Below are 20,260 nucleotides of genomic sequence, written 5' to 3'. Positions count from 1 at the left end.
TTCCACCCAGCCCAGTGCCACCTCCACAAGCACATCACTTTGGTTTAGTTGTTTCACAGCACTGATTGTGTGTGTGCATTTTCTGTTTTCCCTCTACAGTGGAAGCTCCATTAAAGCAAGGATCCCATCTCTTTTGTTCACACTATATCCCCAATACCTGGCACCAATTAGGTGTTCAGTATATACATGTTGAATAACTGAATGAATGAATGGCAGCCTTTTTGTTTCAAGGTTTATTAACAGTGACCCATCCTTTCTGGCTCCTCTTTGCCCCAGGTCCCAACCCTAATCAACCTCCCATTCTAGGGCTTCACTGTAGTTTCTGAATGTTGAAGGTGGGGTAGGATAAACTTGGAGATCACTCAAATTTGTGCCTTCCAGGGGCTTCCCTGGCAGTCCAGTGGTTAAGACTTCACGCTTCCACTGCAGGGGGATGCCAGTTTGATCCCTGGTCAGGGAACTAAGATCCCGCATGCCGAGTGGTATGGCCAAAAAAAAAAAAAAGTTTGCCTTCCAAATCTTTTTACTGTTAATGCATAAAACAATTCTTTTCAAACCCCAAATCTCTCACAGAACCCCTACATATCAAAGACATAAAGCAGGAATTGCCCTCTTGAGGGACACTATGTGGGGCTTACAGTTCTGAGAAAGTTTAATATTCATTGTTCTTCTGATTTCAGTTACCTCCTGGGACAGGTGAGTCAGCGGAGGCCGAGCACGGCGCCATGACCTGCCCCTTTTCTGAGCCAGATGCTGTCTCAGGAGCTCTTGGCCCTGTGCTCCTTCCACAGCACCAGACTGGACTCTGGGTCTTTCCAGCCTGGGCAGACGTGCCCCAGCAGTGTCTGCCATGGGGAGAGCTTGGGTCTTTGATTACCTACCCCTCAGACTGCTGTCCCAGAGTCATGTGAGGGGCTGGCTGGGGGGTAGACTGGAAGTGCAGGGAGTTTGGGTGGGGAAGCCAGGTGTCTGTGTTGGAAGGCCACTGGGGCTTGGGGGCTGGGGGCTGGACGGTTGAGAAGGGCTGCCCAGGCCTGTGGTGGTCTCTCCCTTCCTCAGGATGAGGCTGCTCAGCTCCTGGAGTAGCTGCTCCTCCAGGGACCCATGTGTCTGGGGACTGCTCTTGGAAGGGGGGCCTGGAGGGGGCTCAGGCGGCCTCTCCTCCCAGGCCTGGGGGCCTGCTTTGGACAGAAGATATTGATCAAAGGACCTCTGGCTGGGGAGGGTGGTCTCTGGCTTGGCTGTCCGCTCCCGTGGGGTAGAGAAGGAGGTAGAGATGTCCTCGGTCAGCTCGGGGAAGGCCCCCACTTCCTCATACACCGGCTCCTCATACACAGGCTCCTCCAGTTCTTCCTGCTCCTCCACAGACCCCTGGGACGACTTCATTGGCTGGATGAGAATGGGGTCATCAGAGGCAGGCACAGAGGTAGAGTTCCCAGATTATTAATCACTAACATTTATTGAGCTCTTCCTCTTGAGATGCTGCAAAAATACTTTCGCATGTATGATGTCAAAAACAGCCCTGTATGATGGATACACTGCAGGTGAGTGAGCTGAGATACAGAGGAGTTAAATAAGTTGCCCAGGATCACACAGAAGTAAATGGTGGAGCTGGGGCTTGAACCCAGGTCTGTCTGACTCCAAAATGCATTCACTTAACCATTTCCTTCTACTTCTCAAATCCTGTGACCACTTCCCCCTTTCTTCACTGCATCCTACCATCCCTTGTTTTCCTCATTCCTTCAGGTCACAACACTCTCTGTCCACCCGCACGCATACTCACGGATGGCCCGCATCGGGCAAATACAGAGAGCACATGGGCTCAAGCAGCACAGAGCACAGGGCTGACAGGCACAGAACTGGAACAGGCACAGTACTCACAAAGAACATGGACAGGGTCCTCCGGTTGTGAAGTCGCCGCTGGGCACAGGTAGGGTGGGGAGGCAAGGAGGGAGAGACACAGAGACACAGTGAGGCCTGGCAGCAGGAGCTTCAGGTAGAGAGTTGGGGCACAGAGAAGGCAGAGGGGGCACCAGGCTGGCAGACATGCCATTTCCTCCTGCAGTGTGGCCAGGGCATGGGCAGGGACCCTGAGGTGTTGGGCAGGCTAGGGGAACCTCACCAGGGTTTGATTGGCAGACAGGAGGGTGGCCCCACTGTCATCCCCACGGATGGGCAGCAAAGGCATGGTGCCAAACTTCTGACGGGCGAGGTCAGAGGAGGAATGGCGTCGTAAGACCACTGGCTGCTGGTCATCGTGCTGGAGAGAGGGTGAGGGGAGGCACCGGTGGGCATGGGAGGTACTGAGGGTAGAGCTGGGCCCACAGACCTGGCTCTCAGCTCCCTCCTTCCCCTTACCTGGGCTTTGAGGATGCTGGTGGTCCAGTCCCACATCTCATCCTCATCTGTGCAGGACAGGTAGCTGGGGGTGATCAGAATGGGATCACCAGGAGGGAAGGGGTCACAACTAGAGAGGTGGAGGATAGGAAAGGCTGGAGGACAGGGAGCCTGGCTGGGAGGTACTCACAGGTGCATCTTCTCCAGCATCAATGTGAAGCCCCACCTGAGAAGCAAAGGAGACCAGTGATGGGTGATCAGAAAGGCCAGAGGGGTGGTGGCATTTCATGCCTCTAGAAGGGTGGACTGGGGGGAAAAAACTCACGGGGTGGGAGGCTTGAACTTTTTGCGGATTCCCAGGTAGACCTTGGCATCTTCCAAAGGCCACTCTCGTTCCGGTTTAGAGCTCTGACAACGTGAAGGTCGGCAGTGAGGTTGAGAGGTGAGAGAGAAGGATCATGGTTAAGGAGGTCAAGAAACCATGGAAGCACTGGAGTTGTATGAAGTCAAAGGGTCAGAGAGGTCAAAGGGCCAGGGAAGCAATGAGACTGATGGAAAAATGGGCTGTGGAGTGACAGGGTCGAGCAGTCAGGGCTCCTCCCACATAGCCACCCAGCCTCCCTCCTCACTCGCCCAGGGCCCACCTTCTTCTCCTTGAGCAGCAGCAGGCAACGGCCACGCAGCAGAAAGAACCTCTCCTGGAAGCGGTTTCCCAGCAAGCGGGGGGGCTCCTCCCGACACCGCAGCAGCCCCACCCGTGGGCTCTCACGCCGGATACCTGGGCACAGATGGGCAGGGCAGGGCTAGGTGGAGGGTCCCTGGGAGAGGCCTGGGGTGGGGGGTGGGGGTGGTGCTGGGCTGAAGAAGGAGGCTCACCTGTGAAGAGGCAGCCAGCATGGGCCAGAGAGACTTTTCTCAGGAGCAGGGAGGCCGAGCAGGGCTCTGGGAGTTGGCACCACTGGAGGGCCTGCTCAAGGACCCTTTCCTTGGGGTGCAATGGCCGCTCTAGGGGGCAAGGTGAGGGTAAGTGTCAACCAGATATCCATCCACAGCCTGGCGCCCCCTCCTCCTCACCCACCAGTCACTCATTCATTCATCCAGCCAGCCACAGGCATAATTTAGCACTGACTGTGCCAGGCACCGGGCTGCCCTGGGGATACAGTAAGGAGCCTGAAACACCCAGCCCGCCTTCACAAAGCCCACAGCCTGGCAAGGGAGCAGAGAGTAACAAGTAAATCAGGTAAAGACAAACCAATATTCTGAAGGAAACAATAAAAAGCTGAGAGAGAGAAACAGGGCAGCTACTGAGATAGGGTGACCAGGCAAAGCCTTTCAGAGGAAGCATTTGAAGATGAGACACAGAGCCTGAAGGACTGGGAAGAACAAGCCACTCAGAGATGGGGGAAGAGAACACCAGGGATGACGAAATGCAGCACCAAAGGCCCTGAGTTAGGAAAGAGGCGCTTGAGGAACTTAACAGCCAGCATGGCTGAAGCAAGGAAAACACATCATTTGAGATGAAACCTGAAGAGTGAGTGCCAGATATTTAGGGTCTTGCGGGCTAGAATAAAGGGTCTGAACTTTATTTTAAGTGCAATGGGAAGCCATTGGAAGGTTTTAACCATGGGAGTGGCACGATGATATTTATGCTTGAACATGTTCATTGACTGCTGTGTGGAAAATGGATTGTTGGAAGGCAAGAAGGGACACTGGCCAGCTGTGCCTTACATGGAGCTGTACATTTTTGTAGTTAGTGTTGGGGTGCAGAAAGATCATGGTGACTTCAACTAAAGTGGTAGCAATGGAGATGGAGAGGTGGTATATTTAGAAAGATACATTTAGACTCAAGAGGACTAGTTAGCCAGTAGGTATGAAGATGAAGGAACAGGAGTCCCAGAGGACTCCCAAGTGTCTGGCCTCGATACCTGGGTGAATGCTGATTCAATGACTGAGTCAGGAAAACTAGGAAATAGCTTGGGCTTTTTGTCAGGGGAGGGGGTTGGGAATTGAGTTTGGTCTTAGAATTTTTTAATCACTTTTTTCTTTTTTTTCAGTTGTACACGTGGCATGAGGGACCGCTGGTTCCCCAACCAGAGATCAAACCTGCATCCCCTCCAGTGGAAGTGTGGAGTCTTAACCACTGGACTGCCAAGGAAGTCCCGGTCTTAGGCATTTAAAATATGAGATGTTACAAGATGTACAAGTGGAGGTGTCAAGCAGGCAGCTGGCTATGTGAGTCTGGAGCTCAGAGAAGGGGACCACACATAAACATTTGGGGCCAGCTTATTAGTGGTATTTAGAGCCACAGGAATGGATGAGCTCACACAAGGAAACACATAGATAGAGAAAGGAAGAGGGTTGAGGATTGAGTCCCAAGTCCCTCCAGCATTTGGAGCCTGGGCAAAGTAGAAAGAGACACTCCTTTGAGGTGAAAGAGAAACCAAGGGTCTTTGGGGCCCACAAAAGACAAGAGGACAGAGAGTATTGAGAAAGGGTGAGTAGGGACTTCTCTGGTGGTCCAGCAGCTGAGACTCCACACTCCTGATGCAGGGGGTCTGGGTTCAATCCCTGGTCAGGAAATAGATCCCACATGCCGCAACTAAAAATCCCACTTGACGCAACTAAGACATGGCACAGCCAAACAAATAAATACAAAAAGGAAAAAAAAAAAAACAAAACAAAAGAAAAGAAAGACCAAGAGGACAGCTGCGCATCTGGTAACCCAGAAATCTTGGTGACTTTCACCCCGAACACACGTGCACACGCACATGCGCTGTCATACGCACCAAGCTCCCCGTGCTCTCGAATCTCAAATGTCACCCACAAGTCCGTCCCAGCTGCTGTCCCCCGAATCTCCAATACTTGGTTGGTCAGCTCCTCAGCAGTCAGTGTTGGGGACACCTGGGGTCAGGGCATGAGCAGAGGACCCATGCGGGTTAGGCCACTGCCCCTGCTGCCCGCCACCCTCTCACCTCCCCTCCTGTCCCCTCAGGACTCACCTTCAGGGTGACACAGTTGTCTGGGAGCTGCTGCTCTATGAAGACCTCCATGATGAGGTCTCCAGCCTGGGACAGCTGAGGGGAGGAGTAAAGAAATGAGAAGGACAGACAGTACAAAGAATCAAGGTCAGAGGACTCCTTAGGTTGTCTCATGAGTGCTTCCTCCACAGAGGCCTCCTCTGAACCCTCACCCAAAAAATCCCTCAGACCCTTTAAAGAGAAGAAACTCCAGGCGTGGTGGCACTGTGTGCAGTACTGCTTGAGAAGACAGGTTGGAGTCTGGGTTCCAACTCTGCCACTCGCTACATACAGCCTTGAATAAGTGACCCTTCAAACCTCAGTATCTTTTAAAAAATCGGACCACCTACCTCCTAGAGCTGTGTGGCACTAAAGATAATCACGATGGTGTGATCACTCACCTAGAGCCAGACATCCTGGAGTGTGAAGTCAAGTGGGCCTTAGAAAGCATCACTACAAACAAAGCTAGTGGAGGTGATGGAATTCCAACTGAGCTCTTTCAAATCCTGAAAGATGATGCTGTGAAAATGCTGCACTCAATATGCCAGCAAATTTGGAAAACTCAGCAGTGGCCACAGGACTGGAAGAGGTCAGTTTTCATTCCAATCCCAAAGAAAGGCAATGCCAAAGAATGCTCAAACTACTGCACAATTGCACTCATCTCACACGCTAGTAAAGTAATGCTCAAAATTCTCCAAGCCAGGCTTCAGCAATATGTGAACTGTGAACTTCCTGATGTTCAAGCTGGTTTTAGAAAAGGCAGAGGAACCAGAGATCAAACTGCCAACATCCGCTGGATCATGGAAAAAGCAAGAGAGTTCCAGAAAAACATCTATTTCTGCTTTATTGACTATGCCAAAGCCTTTGACTGTGTGGATCACAATAAACTGTGGGAAATTCTGAAAGAGATGGGAATACCAGACCACCTGACCTGCCTCTTGAGAAACCTATATGCAGGTCAGGAAGCATAGTTAGAACTGGACATAGAACAACAGACTGGTTCCAAATAGGAAAAGGAGTACATCAAGGCTGTGTATTGTCACCCTGCTTATTTAACTTATATGCAGAGTACATCATGAGAAACACTGGGCTGGAAGAAGCACAAGCTGGAATCAAGACTGCAGGGAGAAATATCAATCACCTCAGATATGCAGATGACACCACCCTTATGGCAGAAAGTGAAAAGGAACTAAAAAGCCTCTTGATGAAACTGAAAGTGGAGAGTGAAAAAGTTGGCTTAAGGCTCAACATTCAGAAAACGAAGATCATGGCATCTGGTCCCATCACTTCATGGGAAATAGATGGGGAAACAGTGGAAACAGTGTCAGACTTTATTTTTTTGGGCTCCAAAATCACTGCAGATGGTGACTGCAGCCATGAAATTAAAAGACGCTTACTCCTTGGAAGAAAAGTTATGACCAACCTAGATAGTATATTCAAAAGCACAGACATTACTTTGCCAACAAAAGTCCATCTAGTCAAGGCTATGGTTTTTCCTGTGGTCATGTATGGATGTGAGAGTTAGACTGTGAAGAAGGCTGAACGCCGAAGAATTGATGCTTTTGAACTGTGGTGTTGGAGAAGAGTCTTGAGAGTCCCTTGGACTGCAAGGAGATCCAACCAGTCCATTCTGAAGGAGATCAACCCTGGGATTTCTTTGGAAGGAATGATGCTAAAGCTGAAACTCCAGTACTTTGGCCACTTCATGCGAAGAGTTGACTCATTGAAAAAGACTCTGATGCTGGGAGGGATTGGGGGCAGGAGGAGAAGGGGATGACAGAGGATGAGATGGCTGGATGGCATCACTGACTCCATGGACGCGAGTTTGAGTGAACTCTGGGAGTTGGTAATGGACAGGGAGGCCTGGCGTGCTGCAATTCTTGGGGTCGCAAAGAGTCGGACACAACTGAGTGACTGAACTGAACTGAACTGAACCGAAAGTGAGATTACAGGTTCTTGGAATATAATTTGTCCCCATATGTTAGCTACAGCATTTATTATTCTTCTCACCTCTTTGTCTAACTTAGCTAACCCTTCCTTGGATCTCTACACCTGGAACTGAAGTGCTCCTGCTACCCTCTGTAATGAAGAACCCCCAGGGTAGAATAAATGGAGCAAATCCTAAACCAACCGCCCCTCCCCAAGGCGCTTCTCTCCTTGGGTTTCCTGGAGCCCAGAAGCAGAAGGTCACCTTCCTATCTCGATGTCCCCTCCTGGTCCACTCAGAAGTCTAGGGTCAGGACAAGTTACCTGCACGTCCTTCCAGGTGGTGATAAGACTGACCTCCAAGTCAATCTGGGCTACCTGGTCAGGGTCGATCTGTGGAAGAGCCAAAAGGGTGTGTGTCTGTGTGTCTGTGTGCATCAGCAGGAGGCTGCCGGGATAGGGGGCAAGCCCAGAGACATGTTCAAGACCAGAGCCCATGGAGGAGAGGGGGAGAGGCCAGAAGAGCTGAGAGCTACGGGGCAAGGATGTTAGGAGTGCGGTTACAGGAGACGGGGCCCAGGGCTCTGGGATGGGGTTCCTGATGCAGAGGGCCTTTAGAGGGTGAGGTTAGGGGTTTGTTGGGACAAGCAGGATCCAGCGTCCAGGGAGAGGGACCGTAGGTCAGGGGTCGGGAAAGCTTACATCAAAGACAGAGATGTAGCCATCGATGAGCTCCTGCAGCACTCGCACCTCGTGCTCCCCCCGCCCATCTGTCTGGAACACGCTGGGCGCAAACAGCAGTGCCAGGTTTCGCGTGCACATCTGGTTCAGAGAAGCGCACTTCTGCACCCTGTGGAGGGGTGTGAGGGTCTTGGGTGGGTACAGCAGTCATTTGTCAAACACTTATTGAGTCCCTGCTATATGCCTGGGCTAAGCACTTGGGCTACGACAGTGAGTTAGACACAACCCTGCCCTCAAGGAGCTCCCAGTCTAGGGGAGAGACAGACTTATAAATAGGGGTCAGCAAACTTTTTATGTAAGTTTATAGATAGTAAATATTTTAGGCTTTCATGCTGTACCATCTGTCACAACCTCTCAACTCTGCTCTGGGAATGTGAAAGGAACCGTGGGATATATATATAGAAGAATGGGTATGACTTTATATTTTATGCAAAACTTAATTTACAAAAATAAGCAATGAGCTGGATTTGGCCCAGAGGCCATAACTGTCCAGTCTGTAATCAGTACCATACAACTGAGGCTCATCCTAGAATCATTTAAAAAATCTGTCTCTCCCAATCGACCGGTAAAGGTAGACCTGCATCTTATTCCTCTTTGTGTCTCCAACATCTAATCCTTTGCTGCCATAGAATATTAAATAAAATAATTCTGATTGTTCACCATTTCTGAATGCTTACCACATATATGCCAGGTGCTGTAGTAAGTTTACAAGTACATCATTTAAATCTCATATAACCTATGAGGTGGATGGTGGTGGTGATAGTTTAGTTGCTGAGTCATGTCCGATTCTTTGCAACCCCCTGGACTGCAGCCCACCAAGCTCCTCTGTCCATGGAATTTCCCAGGCAAGAAGACTGGAGTGTGTTGCCAGGCCCTACTACAGGGAATCTTCCCAGACTGGGGATTGAACCCTGGTCTCCTGCATTGGCAGGAGGATTCTTTACTGCTGAGCCATCAGGGAAGCCCATGAGGTGGATACTGTACTTTATACCATCTTCCCGTTACAAATGAGGAAACTGAGGCTCAAAGAAAACATAACTTATCCAAAGTCATATGCCAGAATAGTGGAGTCAGATTGAGGCCTAGGTCTGTCTGACCCCAAAGTCCATCCTGTGAACCTTTATGCTGTTACACCTTCACTGAACAATTGTCTATGGGATGGATATGTGAATGTAAGTGAGGGATTGGACAGAGGTGACGAAGAGTCAGGGGGGAAGCCTGCAGGGGTCTGGCTGTACTGACCGATAGAGATGCCCAATGAGAGTGGCCAGTGTGCGGCGGTTGACCCGTGGCAGGCAGCCAATCACTTCTTTGTATTTCTCCAGGCGCTGGTTCTTCTGAGGCAGCTCTGGGGACATGATGGGCAAGGAGTGGAGAGAGTCGGGGAAATAAGAGCAGAAGGATTTTTAGAGAAACAAACCCAGGATGGATGTGTCTCTGCCCCTTCCCACCTTTCCCTGAGCTGAGTCCCTGGGTGATCAGCCAACTGTGGCAGGAGTATTGGGGTGGGGGCTGCCGAATCCCACAAGGGTGCCTCAGGGATTCTGGGAGGCGGGGCGTAGAGTTCCTGGTTGGGTCTCCGTTGCTCGTGAGGCTCTTGAGAGTACCCACCAGCAGCCTCCCTCCAGCGAGGCAGCAACCGCGCAGAGGTCACAGGATCATCAAGCTCTCGAAAGAAGCGTTTGAGCGTGTCGGTGACATCCTCCACAAAGTGCTCCCCTGGTCGGAGCCTCACAGACCGGGCATCCCGCCGGAACTCAGCCAGCAGCTTCAGGCTGCGGGCACGGGCACCCCCTTTCCGGTATACGCCCTCCAGCCGGAGCCCTGTGAACAGCCAGCATCTCAGCTCACCACTGCCCAAGACCTGCTATCACTCACCCAGTGCCCTGTCTGTGACCCACCTCCCCCCATACTGTATGTGGCTATCGGGGGTAGGATGGTCAGACAGAAATCAGCCTCTCTGGTCTTGCTGCTCGGGTCCCTACTCCAGCCCTCGCCTTCAGAAGGTCCATCCCTAACCATGCCATCACACTGCAGCCCCCTTCTCTCCTCATCGTTTTGATCTTTAAATAGCACTCTATGAAATCACATCACACTCAGGACACGTTATTCACAGGTTTTGAATTTATGAATTCATCTACTTGCTAAAATGTATTTGGAACCCCCAAATCAATGCCTGTGGCACTCTGCAGTCACCTGTGAACATGCACAAATGGAGAAAATTTTCAGTTGCCTGATGAACATTTTCCCAGCTAAGTCTCAAACGGTAAACAAGTGTCATTCTAATGGTATATTTAGGGCCACATATTTTTGCATTCTTGTTCTTCTATGGTGGGGGCGAATTTCACTGTTTAAAATGGCCCCCAATTTAGGGCTGAAGTGCTGTCTAGTGTTCCTAAGTACCAGGCAGCTGTGACGTGCCTTGTGGAGAGAACACGTGTGTCAGATAAGCTTTGTTCAGGCATGAGTTAGAGTACTGCTGGCAGCAAGTTCAAAGTTAACAAATCAACTGTGTAGTAAATAAAGTGCCTTTAAAGCAGACTCATGGATACAGAAAACAAACTAGTGGTGACCAGTATGGAGAGGGAATAGGGGAGGAGCAGTATACTGTTAGGTATAAAATAAACTGTAAGAATATATTGTATAACACAGGGAAAACAACAAATATTTTAGAATAACTATAAATGGAGTACAATCTTCAAAAATAGTGAATCACTATATTGTACCCCTATAATTTACCAAATATTTTACATCAACCATACTTCAATAAAAAAATAATAAAATAAAAAAATTTTAAAAGATGAAAGCTTGGACCTATACTCAGTATCTTATAATAACCTATAATGGAAAAGAATCTGAAAAAGAATATAGGTATTATATATTTATACACACACACGTATGTAACTGAATTACTTTGTTTACACCTGAAACTAACACAACATTGTGAATTAATTATAATTCAATTTAAAAAGAGAGGAAAAGAAGATGAAAACTTAAAAATATTAAAAGTGTCTTCAAACAGAAGCACACATAAAACAAAGTTCCATATTGATCAACTGATGAAAATATGACCAGGAACTTAACTCTGTATTTCCACTGGGGCAACAGTTCAGCCTTCATTCATCCAGTGTTTTCAGTGACTTTATAACTGCCATGAATCATGAGAACTGAGTGTATTTGTTTTCTTAATTATTACTCATCATTCCCACCAGTCTCTGAGCTTCACAGAACCTTCCTCATTCACTGCCCCTCTTGCCGTGGCTGGCACAGGGGAGCAGCTCAATAAATATGTATTGAATGAAGAGTGGCGGTGCAAGATCTGTGGAGCAGCAGGGAAGAACAACCAGACTTTCTCCAGGGCTTTTCACTGAGCGAACACATGTGAGGCTGAGAAGCGGATGGGGTCTAGTAAGTTTGGGGAGTCAGTACATGAGGCTACTGCAAAGGCGTGGAGGATGTCTTTAACCACTGACTATCCATTGTCTGTGTAGTAAACACAACTATTTGTAGGCGCGTGGATGTGCCTTTTTCCCCTTTACTGTCCTCCTTAGTTTTCTGAGAATTTTCTTCTCAAGAGTCCAGCCCTCTAAAGAGGGTTTGCTGGGGGAGAAGAATCAATTTGATCCTTACTTGGTAAAGAGAAAAAAGCAGAGGTGAAAACTCACAAAGAATTCTGGGAACACCTTGCATAGTTCATCCTTTATGGCTGGAAAACCCTCCCACACAGAATAATTCTACTCAGACCCTCAACGATTTTGCTGCTCAGCTTGGCTCTTGCCAAATAGCTGCGCTCTCTCTGTTCTCCATAGCTCTGCATCTCCAGTCACATCTGAGGGCCCTGCTCCTTCCATGCCTACACCCCAGTAAGAGTGGCTATGGAACACTTCAGTTCAGTTCAGTAGCTCAGTCATGTCTGACTCTTTGTGACCTCATGGACTGCAGCATGCCAGGCCTCCCTGTCCATCACCAATTCCCGGAGCTTACTCAAACTCATGTCCATTGAGTCAGTGATGCCATCCAACCATCTCATCCTCTGTCGTCCCCTTCTCCTCCCGCCTTCAATCTTTCCCAGCATCAGGGTCTTTTCATATGAGTCAGTGCTTTGCATCAGGTGGCCAAAGTATTGGAGTTTCAGCTTCAGCATCAGTCTTTCCAATGAATATTCAGGACTGATTTCCTTTAGGATGGACTGGTTGGATCTCCTTGCAGTCCAAGGGATTCTCAAGAGTCTTCTCCAATACCACAATTCAAAAGCATCAATTCTTTGGCACTCAGCTTTCTTTATAGTCCAACTCTCACATCCATACATGAGTAATGGAAAAACCATAGCCTTGACTAGACGGACCTTTGTTGGAAAAGTAATGTCTATGCTTTTTAATATGCTGTCTAGGTTGGTCATAACTTTCCTTCCAAGGAGTAAGCGTCTTTTAATTTCATGGTTGCAGTCACCATCTGCAGTGATTTTGGAGCCCCCCAAGATAAAGTCTCTCACTGTTTCCACTGTTTCCCCATGCATTTGCCATGAAGTGATGAGACCCAGATGCCATGATCTTAGTTTTCTGAATGTTGAGCTTTAAGCCAACTTTTTCACTCTCCTCTTTCACTTTCATCAAGAGGCTCTTTAGTTCTTCTTTGCTTTCTGCCATCAGGGTGGTGTCATCTGGATATATGAGGTTATTGATATTTCTCCTGGCAATCTTGATTCCAGCTTGCGCTTCATCCAGCCCAGCGTTTCTCATGATGTACTCTGCACAGAAGTTAAATAAGCTGGGTGACAATATACAGCCTTGACGTGCTCCTTCTCCTATTTGAAACCAATCTGTTGTTCCATGTCTAGTTCTAACTGTTGCTTCCTGATCTGCAGATTTCTAAAGAGGGAGGTCAGGTGGTCTGGTATTCCTGTCTCTTTCAGAATTTGCCACAATTTATTGTGATCCACACAGTCAAAGCTTTTGGCATAGTCAATAAAGCAGAAATAGATGTTTTTCTGAAATTCTCTTGCTTTTTCCATGATCCAGCGGATGTTGGCAATTTGATTTCTGGTTTCTCTGCCTTTTCTAAAAACAGCTTGAACATCTGGAAGTTCATGGTTCAAGTACTATTGAAGCCTGGCTTGAAGAATTTTGAGTATTACTTTACTAGCGTGTGAGATGAGTGCAATTGTGTGGTAGTTTGAGCATTCTTTGGCATTGCCTTTCTTTGGGATTGGAATGAAAACTGACCTTTTCCAGTCCTGTGGCCACTGCTGAGTTTTCCAAACTTGCTGGCATATTGAGTGCAGCACTTTCACAGCATCATCTCTTAGGATTTAAAATAGCTCAATTGGAATTCCATCACCTCCACTAGCTTTGTTCATAGTGATGCTTCCTAAGGCCCACTTGCCTTCACATTCCAGGAAATCTGGCTCTAGGTAAGTGATCACACCATCGTGATTATCTGGGTCGTGAAGATCTTTTTTGTACAGTTCTTCCATGTATTCTTGCCACCTCTTCTTAATATCTTCTGCTTCTGTTAGGTCCATACCATTTCTGTCCTTTATTGAGCCTATCTTTGCATGAAATGTCCCTTGGTATCTCTAATTTTCTGGAAGAGATCTCTCAACTTTCCCATTCTATTGTTTTCCTCTATTTCTTTGCATTGATTGCTGAGGAAGGCTTTCTTATCTCTCCTTGCTATTCTTTGGGACTCTGCATTCAAATGGGTGTATCTTTCCTGTTCTCCTTTGCTTTTCGCTTCTCTTTTCTTCATAGCTATTTCTAAGGCCTTCTCAGACTGCCATTTTGCTTTTTTGCATTTCTTTTTCTTGGGGATGGTCTTGATCCCTGTCTCCTATACAATGTCACAAACCTCCGTCCATAGTTCCTCAAGCACTGTCTATCAGATCTAGGCCCTTAAATCTATTTCTCACTTAACCACCTATAGGTCCTAAATGCGTCACATGTGCTCTCTCACTATCACCACTATCCTGGAACATGAGACTGTGAGGAGCCCCATTTTCTTTCTTTTTATTTTTTGGCCATACAACATGGCATATGGGATCTTCCTCGACCAGGGATCGAACCTGTGCCCTCTGCATTGGGATCGTGGAGTCTTAACCACTGGAACTGTCAGGGAAGTCCAATAGCCCCATTTTATTTTTTTAAATCTATTTAATTATTATTAAAGTTTTTGGCTGTACTATGCAGCATGCGGGATGTTAGTGGCATGCGGGATCTTCGTTTTCTGACCAGGCGTTGAACCTGTTCCCCCTGTATTGGGAGCCTGGATTCCTAACCATTTAACCAGCAGGGAAGTCCTGGCCCACTTTAAAGACGAGGGAACTGAGGCTCAGAAAGGCAGGGCAGCTTGTCACTGTCAGGTTGCAGTCTCTGGAGGCAAAGTTTTTGAAGGCAAGTCACATGCACACGTCTCCCTCCTCAATCCCGTCTAACCAGCAGTGCCCATGTTCCCCATCCCTCACTAGCTCAGGGTCAGCCAGTACCCACTCACCATGCTGAGTGACAAAACTGATGCAGGCATCCACGATGATGGGGATGTCACCCCGGCTCATCTGCTGCTCCTGCAGCCCTGTGCCTCCCCCGCCAGCTGCCCCCGCAATGGCCGTGTTCCATGCTGAGAAGTCTAGCCGGCCCTCTGCCTGCAGATACAGTGTCCTGAGACCCGAGAGATCTGAGTCAGAGCCAGCTCCAGGGGAGTCCTCAGGCTAAGAGGCCCAGGAGCACAAGAATCAGACTTCTCAGAGACACCAGCAGGGGGCAGCAACACCCAACCCAGACAGGGCCCCTGACTAGGGAAGTGACTTTGAGGAAGTGGGCAGTAGTCCAGCAGGCCTGGGTGGAAGGTGTGAACTGTGGGGGTGCCCAGAGTCAAGAGTAGGGGCAAGACTTACCTTCCTGTCTCCACCAAAACCAAATGCTCTTTCTTGTCCGGGGTGTCAGCTGCTGAGACCACACCTTGGAGGAGAATCACGGGACATTATCATTGTCATCTTCATCATAGTGATTAATATTCATGAAGTATTTAAGGTGTGTAGGTTCCATGCTAGGAGGTTTACAATCAATACAGCCTTAAACCTTATGAGTTACATACTATTATCCCCACTTCGGGCTCAGACGGTAAAGAATCCGCCAGCAATGAGGGACACCCGTTTCACATAAACTCAGAGAGGTTAAGTAACATGCCTCAGATTACCTGTTACGGCAAAGCTGAGCTTGAACTCAAGTTTCCTGTCTCCAGACCTTTAAAACACTATCCTACACTGTTCCTCTTTTAGGAGGAAAAAAGAATTCCCAGTCCCTTCTCTCAGTCCCCAACCAGCAAGTGACTCCAAATAATGATAACACCACACATAACATAGAACACTTATTGAATACCTGTAAGATGCCTCCTGCCAGGTTCTGTGATAAGTGTTTTACATGCATTGCCTTATATGAAACTCGTTACGTCCCTATTATTGTGCCTAATGTGAAGATGAGGCAACTAAAGCACAGAGAGGTTAAGTAACTTGTCTAAGGTCACACAGCCAGCAAGTGATGGTGGGATTGCGGGGTCTAAACCTGGGCAATTTGACTTTAGAACTTCTGCCTGAATCCACTATTCCTGCTATCTCCCATAGGGGCCCTAAATATAGGAAGGTCCACTACCCCACCCCTCATAGCCACCCTCCATCCCTGTCCCCAGCCCTGCTCACTGATCTCCTGTAGCCGGCGCAGATGCACCATGTCCTCAGGGGCTGGGGGGCCAGGGCCTGATGCTGGGCACAGGAAGAGGTGATCTCCACGAAGAAGGCCGAACCCAGACATCCAGAGGCCAGGGGCCAGGGTTGTATGGGAGGGAGACCGCAGCCACAGGCGACCCAGCCGCAGCAGCCCAGGGCCCAACAGCTGGTGACAGCTCAGTGGAGAGAACCACTGTGAGGAGGACAATGGGAAAGAGGAGGGTAGGGAAAGGGACAAGAGGTGGGCAGAGAAGTAAGAGTGAGAGGGATAAGGGGAGGCAGAGGAAGACATGGAGAGAAAGCCAAGGAAAGAGGGGAGTGAAAGGGATGGGGAGAGAGTAAAGGAAAGAGCGGTGCAGGAGACAGGAGACGGATGGAGAAACACAAGAAAGAAATCCAGTTCAGTTCGACTTGCTCCAGCCGACACAGAGAAGACCCCTGTGCGGCAGGCAGTGTTATCCCCTTAACTGGGACGCAGGGAAAGACAGCCTGGGTAGCTGCATGCTGTGACCGAAGAGTCTGAGGTCCCAGGAAGTCCCACCCCCAGGGGGCCAGGCAGAGGCTTCATGAAGAAAGGACTATTCGAGGTGTAACGCAAAGCAGTGCTTCTCAAGCTACTTGTGCTGAAGGAACAGGACGTTTAAAATTTTTTTACCAATCTGTCACTAACCAACACTTTGATTAAAAAGCAACAAAACGAATTACTAGAAAAGTGAAATGAAAAAAAACGACATATAAAACATAAGCTCCCAGTTCTTAAATATTAGACTCCACACATAAAATTATTCTGTCACATTGCTATGAAAGATTCTAAACAGTGACTCTCAAGCTCTATACTTAACCTGTCATGGGCCATAAGAGAATTCCTCAGCCAGGACCAGGTAACAGACCACACTTGGGGTAGCACTGCCTTAAAGGATTTTTGAAAAGTGGTGGCTCAGTGGTGGTGAACCCGCCTGCCAGTGTAAGAGATGTGAGTTTGATCCCTGGGTAGGAAAGATCCCCTGGAGGGATCAATGGCAACTTCTCCAGTATTCTTGCCTGGGAAATGGACAGAGGAGCTTGCGGGCTACAGTCCGTGGGTTCTCAAAAAAGTCAAACACGACTTAGCAAATAAATAACCAGAGATAATAGGAGGAGACTTGGAGGGCCATATCAGCGCCCTTAGAGGACATGGAGACAGCTTATTGGTGTGAGGCGTTCTGAGTGGGGTCAGAAGTCAGAGCAGGGGAGCGCTTCCTACAGAGCAGTATCAGATGCACAGACTACCTGGTGAGGCCAGAGGGAGGCCCTTGAACCTTACCCAGGGCAAGTCACTGGCCACCTGCAGGGGTGCCGCTCAGAAGAGTAAGGCGAGGAGGGCAGCCAGAAGGGGTCAAGGAGGAACTGCAGGCTGCCAGAGCTCGTAACTTTCTAAGAAGCTGTGGCGGGGTGGGGAGGTGGCACGCCAGGGTGATGAGCTGAAGGTGGAGCAGGGCTGGGGGAAAAGCTGTTTAAGGATGGGAGCGATTATCACTGTCATCCCCATTACTACTTCAACACCCACAGATGGAGGACTTGCGGCGTGCCAGGCAGTGTGGTCCTCACGTGTCACTTAATCCTCAACCCTAGGGGGTAGATCTTTGACACCCACTCTACCCATATGGAAGAGCTCATACGTGTGAGTTGGAGGACTCAAATCCCAGGATATCTGACTCCAGGGATCTAGATTTAATACCAGAGATCTAATTTAATGCCAGGGGTGGGGTGCAGGATGGAGAGAGTGGCTTGCCTGGGAATGGAGAAGCTGGGTCAGATGAAGGCAGCTTTGCCTGTGGACTTGGAGATCTGAGCCTGGGGGAGGTGGTAGGAGTCAGGTGGCAGCCTCTCTGTGGGAAGAGCCCAGCACAGTACAGTCTGGCCTGTGAGCTTTGCAGAGAGAGGCCTGACTTCTGTCCTGTGCTCTACTGCCTTCTAGCTCTGTGACCTTGACTGAGAGCCTTCATAACCTCTGAGTTCTTTAGGTGTGAAATATTGATAACCCTTACCTCTAAGTGTTGTGAAAATTAAATGAGATATTGAGTGGGCGGCGTTTAATACAGGAACTGGCACAGAGTAAGTGCTCAGCCAACCTCAGCTGTTAGTGGCAGGGGTGGGCGTGGCTGCAGGAATAAGAGGGGACAGGACGGGGGCAGGGGGGTACAGGGAACCCATGACCTGTAGGGGAGGGATCTCAGCTGTCTCACCTTGCCCAGGGCGCTGGTCCAGGCCTCCAGACTGTCAGCTCCATCTGTGCCAAAATGCTGAATCCTCCCCCCGGTGAGGATGAGTTCGAAGGAGAAGGGGAACCTGGAGAGATGAGGTCCGGGAGGAGGGACGGGGTGAGTCAGGGGGCTGGCAGGCTCAGGATCAGGAGCGGAAAAGGGAAGTTGAGGGAACAGGGTGGGTGTTACCTGTCAAGGTCACCTGGGTCAGTGGGTGGGGGGTTCACACCCAAACATACAACATCCTGGGGCTGGACGAGGTGGAGGGGTTCAGGGCTGCTTTCCGACACAAACATTTCCAGAGCCGCACCCAGGACACACCACAGTCGCGGGGGAGCTAAGAGGGAAAGTGGTGGTCAGCAGGCAGCAGACCTCTGTCCCCACTGTCAGAACTCCCATTTGCCAGATATTATTCTGTGCCAACCCCTCTACCTACGTACAATCTCCTGTAGTCGTCACAACTCTATGAGGGGAGTTTTACATTCACTCCTGTTTTGCAGAGGGGGAAACTGAGGCTCAGAGTTGAAGTACTTGCCCAAGTCACATGGGGAGAAAGCAGCAGAGCTGAGATTTGACTGCCCCCCGTGGTATGACTTCAAAGCACAGCCTCTCAACCATCACCCAATGCTGCCCCTCCCCACCCCTGCCATGGTCCCTCTGAGCCCAGCACCCTTGTCCACTTCAGGGCATGTCCTATCCCAGTCCTCTCCTCCTTATCCCTCTAGGGAACACCATCCTGGCTTCTGCTCATCCCCTCCCATCCCTGGGCTCCCCTCTCACCATCTCGGCCCCTGCGAGGGGGTGGGGGTCCAGCTTTGTTGCTGATGGGACCACAGTACAGGAAGCTGCTGTAGGTGGCCGGCACCACCACTTCATTATACACGCCAGGGGAGGGGTCTGCAAGGGAAAGGAAAGCGGTCGCATCAGGCCAGTGCAATGGAAAGGCCTGACCCCCTTGGGGAAGTGCTTGAATCGAGGAAGACAGTGGGACCCAACTCCATCAGCAGCGTGGCCTAGCAGAGCCCAGTGGTGCTGAACCCCTCACCATCCAGATCAGAGAAGAAGCTGGCAGGCAGTGATGAGGCTTCTAAGCCAGCCCTTGCCACTGCCTATCTCCACCAGCTAGAGAACAAGTAAGCTCTGGGTGGAAGGCTCAGGCAGGGGCCCTCCTGTAAGTGCCTTGGCCCCTGTGGCATGACTACTGGAGACCAGCCTGTGTAAGATGACCATTTCTACGATCAGATTTCCCTTGGGCAGGTGAGACCTGACCTATAGGTTGACCCTGACAGGGACAGGCCAGCACTAACACCGCAAGCATCCAGATCCACTCCAGACAGTGGTCATTAGTGGTCATTTCAAATACCAAGAAATAGGGCCTCGAGGGCTTGGAGGGTTGGGAAACTGCCCAAGTTGGGCCATTGTGATGGGCTAGCTGAGAGGTAATTGGGGGCTCCCGCCAGAAGAACCAAGGCACAGGTCAGGGCTAAGAATTCTTGCAGGGAGAGAGAGGAAGCCTTGTGGGGATTACCTGGGGGCAGGAGACTAGGGAAGCTGCCATCGAGGGCTGAGGGGGTCCAGGGCTCCTCTCCCTCAAAAGCTTCGACACAGAGGAGCTGGGTCATGTTCTTCAGCAGGTTGGGTCCTGCCACAGCTGCACACAGTGCCTACAGGGAAAAAGGCCTCTGTCAACCCCAGGACATAACCTGGGAGTCCTGGGGACAGTCCTCCTGTCTCCAAAACAGCCCCCACTCCAAGTTTAGGCATTTCAACTCAGAGATCCATCAGCCCTAGCCTTCCCTCCTACCTGGAGAAGCTGGCTATGATCTGCATACTGAGGGTGGGGCTTCCGGAAGAGACCGAGCCGGTACTTCCGAGAGATGAACTCTCCCCGAGGGCCAGGGGTGGTATCTGGGTGCAGTCCCTCACCTGGGGGGAGTGACCCTGCCCAGAAGCGGTTGGCACGATCGTTTCCCAGGACAATGAACAACTGCAGGGTCACAGGGGGCAGAGGCAAGTGACAGAAACTTGTATCCCCAGGCATTCCAATCCTGTCCCCAAGCTGGACCCAAGGCCTTTTTACACATGCTCCTTCCACCCCAGCCCACACCTCCAGACACACTTTTTCCCTCTGCAGACTTCTCACCTGCACTATCTCATTACTCCACACACTTGTGTCCAGCTTCAGGCTCTGCACCTTGGAGATCCCAGAACCCAGAGCCCGGTGCTGACCTGTTAGGGTGTGAAGGACATGGGCACCCTGAGCCCTCCTGCCCCAAGCC

The 20,260-nt window shown here is 49.9% G+C and overlaps 1 protein-coding gene across 4 annotated transcripts in view; it reads right to left on the bottom strand.

Moving 5' to 3' along the window:
- Positions 1–215: 215 nt before the first annotated feature.
- The window catches only part of ARAP3 (ArfGAP with RhoGAP domain, ankyrin repeat and PH domain 3), a 28,054-nt gene continuing 8,009 nt past the window's right edge, over positions 216–20,260 (bottom strand). The window contains exons 11-33 of one of the 4 annotated variants that reach the window (XM_040239852.1): positions 20,125–20,210; positions 19,786–19,968; positions 19,510–19,645; positions 18,762–18,878; positions 18,171–18,318; positions 17,964–18,066; positions 15,712–15,931; positions 14,911–14,974; positions 14,511–14,674; positions 9,633–9,845; positions 9,264–9,369; positions 7,983–8,130; positions 7,605–7,673; positions 5,337–5,411; positions 5,124–5,238; positions 3,214–3,342; positions 2,982–3,115; positions 2,663–2,745; positions 2,528–2,563; positions 2,359–2,422; positions 2,123–2,260; positions 1,882–1,920; positions 216–1,389 (exon numbers count right to left, since the gene is read on the bottom strand). In XM_040239852.1, coding sequence (XP_040095786.1) covers positions 904–1,389; positions 1,882–1,920; positions 2,123–2,260; positions 2,359–2,422; positions 2,528–2,563; positions 2,663–2,745; positions 2,982–3,115; positions 3,214–3,342; positions 5,124–5,238; positions 5,337–5,411; positions 7,605–7,673; positions 7,983–8,130; positions 9,264–9,369; positions 9,633–9,845; positions 14,511–14,674; positions 14,911–14,974; positions 15,712–15,931; positions 17,964–18,066; positions 18,171–18,318; positions 18,762–18,878; positions 19,510–19,645; positions 19,786–19,968; positions 20,125–20,210 — 3,056 coding nt within the window. In that variant the 3' untranslated portion in view covers positions 216–903. Of the gene's footprint in view, positions 1,390–1,881; positions 1,921–2,122; positions 2,261–2,358; positions 2,423–2,527; positions 2,564–2,662; positions 2,746–2,981; positions 3,141–3,213; positions 3,343–5,123; positions 5,239–5,336; positions 5,412–7,604; positions 7,674–7,982; positions 8,131–9,263; positions 9,370–9,632; positions 9,846–14,510; positions 14,675–14,910; positions 14,975–15,711; positions 15,932–17,963; positions 18,067–18,170; positions 18,319–18,761; positions 18,879–19,509; positions 19,646–19,785; positions 19,969–20,124; positions 20,211–20,260 lie in introns of those variants that run through there. The other 3 variants (XM_040239854.1, XM_040239853.1, XM_040239855.1) reach the window with 3 other exon arrangements.

Source organism: Oryx dammah, unplaced genomic scaffold, assembly GCF_014754425.2.
Source record: "Oryx dammah isolate SB20612 unplaced genomic scaffold, SCBI_Odam_1.1 HiC_scaffold_5, whole genome shotgun sequence".
In the NCBI taxonomy this organism is placed as follows: domain Eukaryota; kingdom Metazoa; phylum Chordata; class Mammalia; order Artiodactyla; family Bovidae; genus Oryx; species Oryx dammah.
Note: the sequence above shows the minus strand (reverse complement) of the source record. Positions and strands in the feature narration are given on the sequence as shown.